This window comes from Acanthisitta chloris, unplaced genomic scaffold, assembly GCF_000695815.1.
Source record: "Acanthisitta chloris isolate BGI_N310 unplaced genomic scaffold, ASM69581v1 scaffold18331, whole genome shotgun sequence".
NCBI lineage: Eukaryota > Metazoa > Chordata > Aves > Passeriformes > Acanthisittidae > Acanthisitta > Acanthisitta chloris.
This window is the reverse complement of record NW_008655628.1, coordinates 2,527-4,007: the sequence shown is the minus strand read 5'-3', so window position 1 is coordinate 4,007 and position 1,481 is coordinate 2,527. Positions and strand designations below refer to the sequence as shown.

The following is a 1,481-nucleotide window of genomic DNA, read 5'->3' as shown; positions in this document are numbered from 1 at the left end:
GCATGGGGGGGCACTGGACTCAGGGCTGTCTCCTCCAGGCCACGACGGGCAGCCTGGTGATGGTCAACTTCTACAATGCCTACGTGACCTGTGCGGACACAGCCACACTGTCCGATGTCGCAGGTGAGGTGGTGTCCAGGCGAGTGGGGTGTGGCAGTGATGCTCTCACCCCACTCACCCTGGCCCCCCCAACCCACAGACCACATGGACCACATAAAGAAGGTGGCTGGTGCCCAGTCTGTTGGCTTCGGTGGGGACTACGACGGGGTCTCAGGGTAAAGGGGTGATGGGTGCGGGATGGGGTGTACTGGTTTGATGGGACAGTCTGTCCCTGTCTTGGGGACTTCCTGGAGGGGGAGGGTCTCCCCTGTGCCCTGTGGGGGCAGCTGGGGGGGTTGAGGGTTGGCCCAGCTGTGAGCCGTGATGTGGCGCAGGCTTCCCACCGGCCTGGAGGACGTCTCCACATACCCTGCGCTGGTGGCCGAGCTGCTAAAGAGGAACTGGACAGAGCAAGACGTGAGGGCAGCCCTGGCCGAGAACCTGCTCCGAGTCTTCAGCAAGGTGGAGGAGGTAAGTGGGGCATGGAGAGCACTGGGCACAGGGTTGTGCAGGACAAGGGGACCCTTGCAGCATGGGGACACTTGGTGTATGGGGACATAGGAAACACCAGGACAGGGATGTATGGAGCAAAGGGATGCTTGAAGCCATGGGGACACAGCGTACCCTAGGTGCAGGGATGTACAGGGCACGGGGACACATGGGGCAGGGGACATGGGGCAGAGGACACATGGGGCAGCAGAGACAGGTGGGACATGTGGTTGTGTATCACTTAGAGATTTATGGAGACACAGGGTGGCACGGGAACTTGTGGAGCAGAGAATGAATGGGAGCATGGGCTGGCACAGGGATATGGGGAGTGGCAGGTGGATTCCCCTCATGGTGGGAGCCCACACTGTTCCCACGGCAGGTGAAGAAGACCCTGCAGGGCACAGCTGCCCACGAGACACCCATCGACTTCAAGGAACTGGAGGGGCCGTGCAGGACCAGCTATGGATACCCCAACGGCACCGGCACAGCACGGCTCCCTCCCGCAGCGCTGGTGCTGGCACTGGCCCTGTTCCTCTCCCTGCTCTTCTAGCACCCGGTGGCCACCGTGGCCCTGGCACCCTGCCCGGGGGCTGCCGGGCTGGGCACAACCCTGTGCCCCTTCCTGCCAGACCTACCGGCAAAATAAAACCGTGGTTCGAGCACTGCCAGCAGCGTCCGTTCAGCGGGACCCTGCGGGGACCCCCTGCCCAGCAGCTCCCGATTGGAGGGGCTGAGCCCCGCGGCGTGTCACCGATCACCCCGGGGGGGCAGAGGAGTAGGGTCCCGGTGGGCGCTCGCCCCGGGACACCGGGAAGCTGTACCCGCACCGGAGTGACACACCACGGCAGCACCTGGCCAGGGCGGCTGCAGCGCTGCCTCCGCAGGATGCTTAC

The 1,481-nt window shown here is 64.1% G+C and overlaps 1 protein-coding gene across 1 annotated transcript in view; it reads left to right on the top strand.

The window, feature by feature from the left end:
* The window catches only part of DPEP1 (dipeptidase 1 (renal)), a 4,134-nt gene extending 2,996 nt beyond the window's left edge, over positions 1–1,138 (top strand). The window contains exons 7-10 of the mRNA XM_009083994.1: positions 39–123; positions 200–275; positions 435–570; positions 968–1,138. Of these exons, the coding sequence (XP_009082242.1) occupies positions 39–123; positions 200–275; positions 435–570; positions 968–1,138 (468 nt within the window). The remainder of the gene's footprint in view (positions 1–38; positions 124–199; positions 276–434; positions 571–967) is intronic.
* Positions 1,139–1,481: the final 343 nt, after the last annotated feature.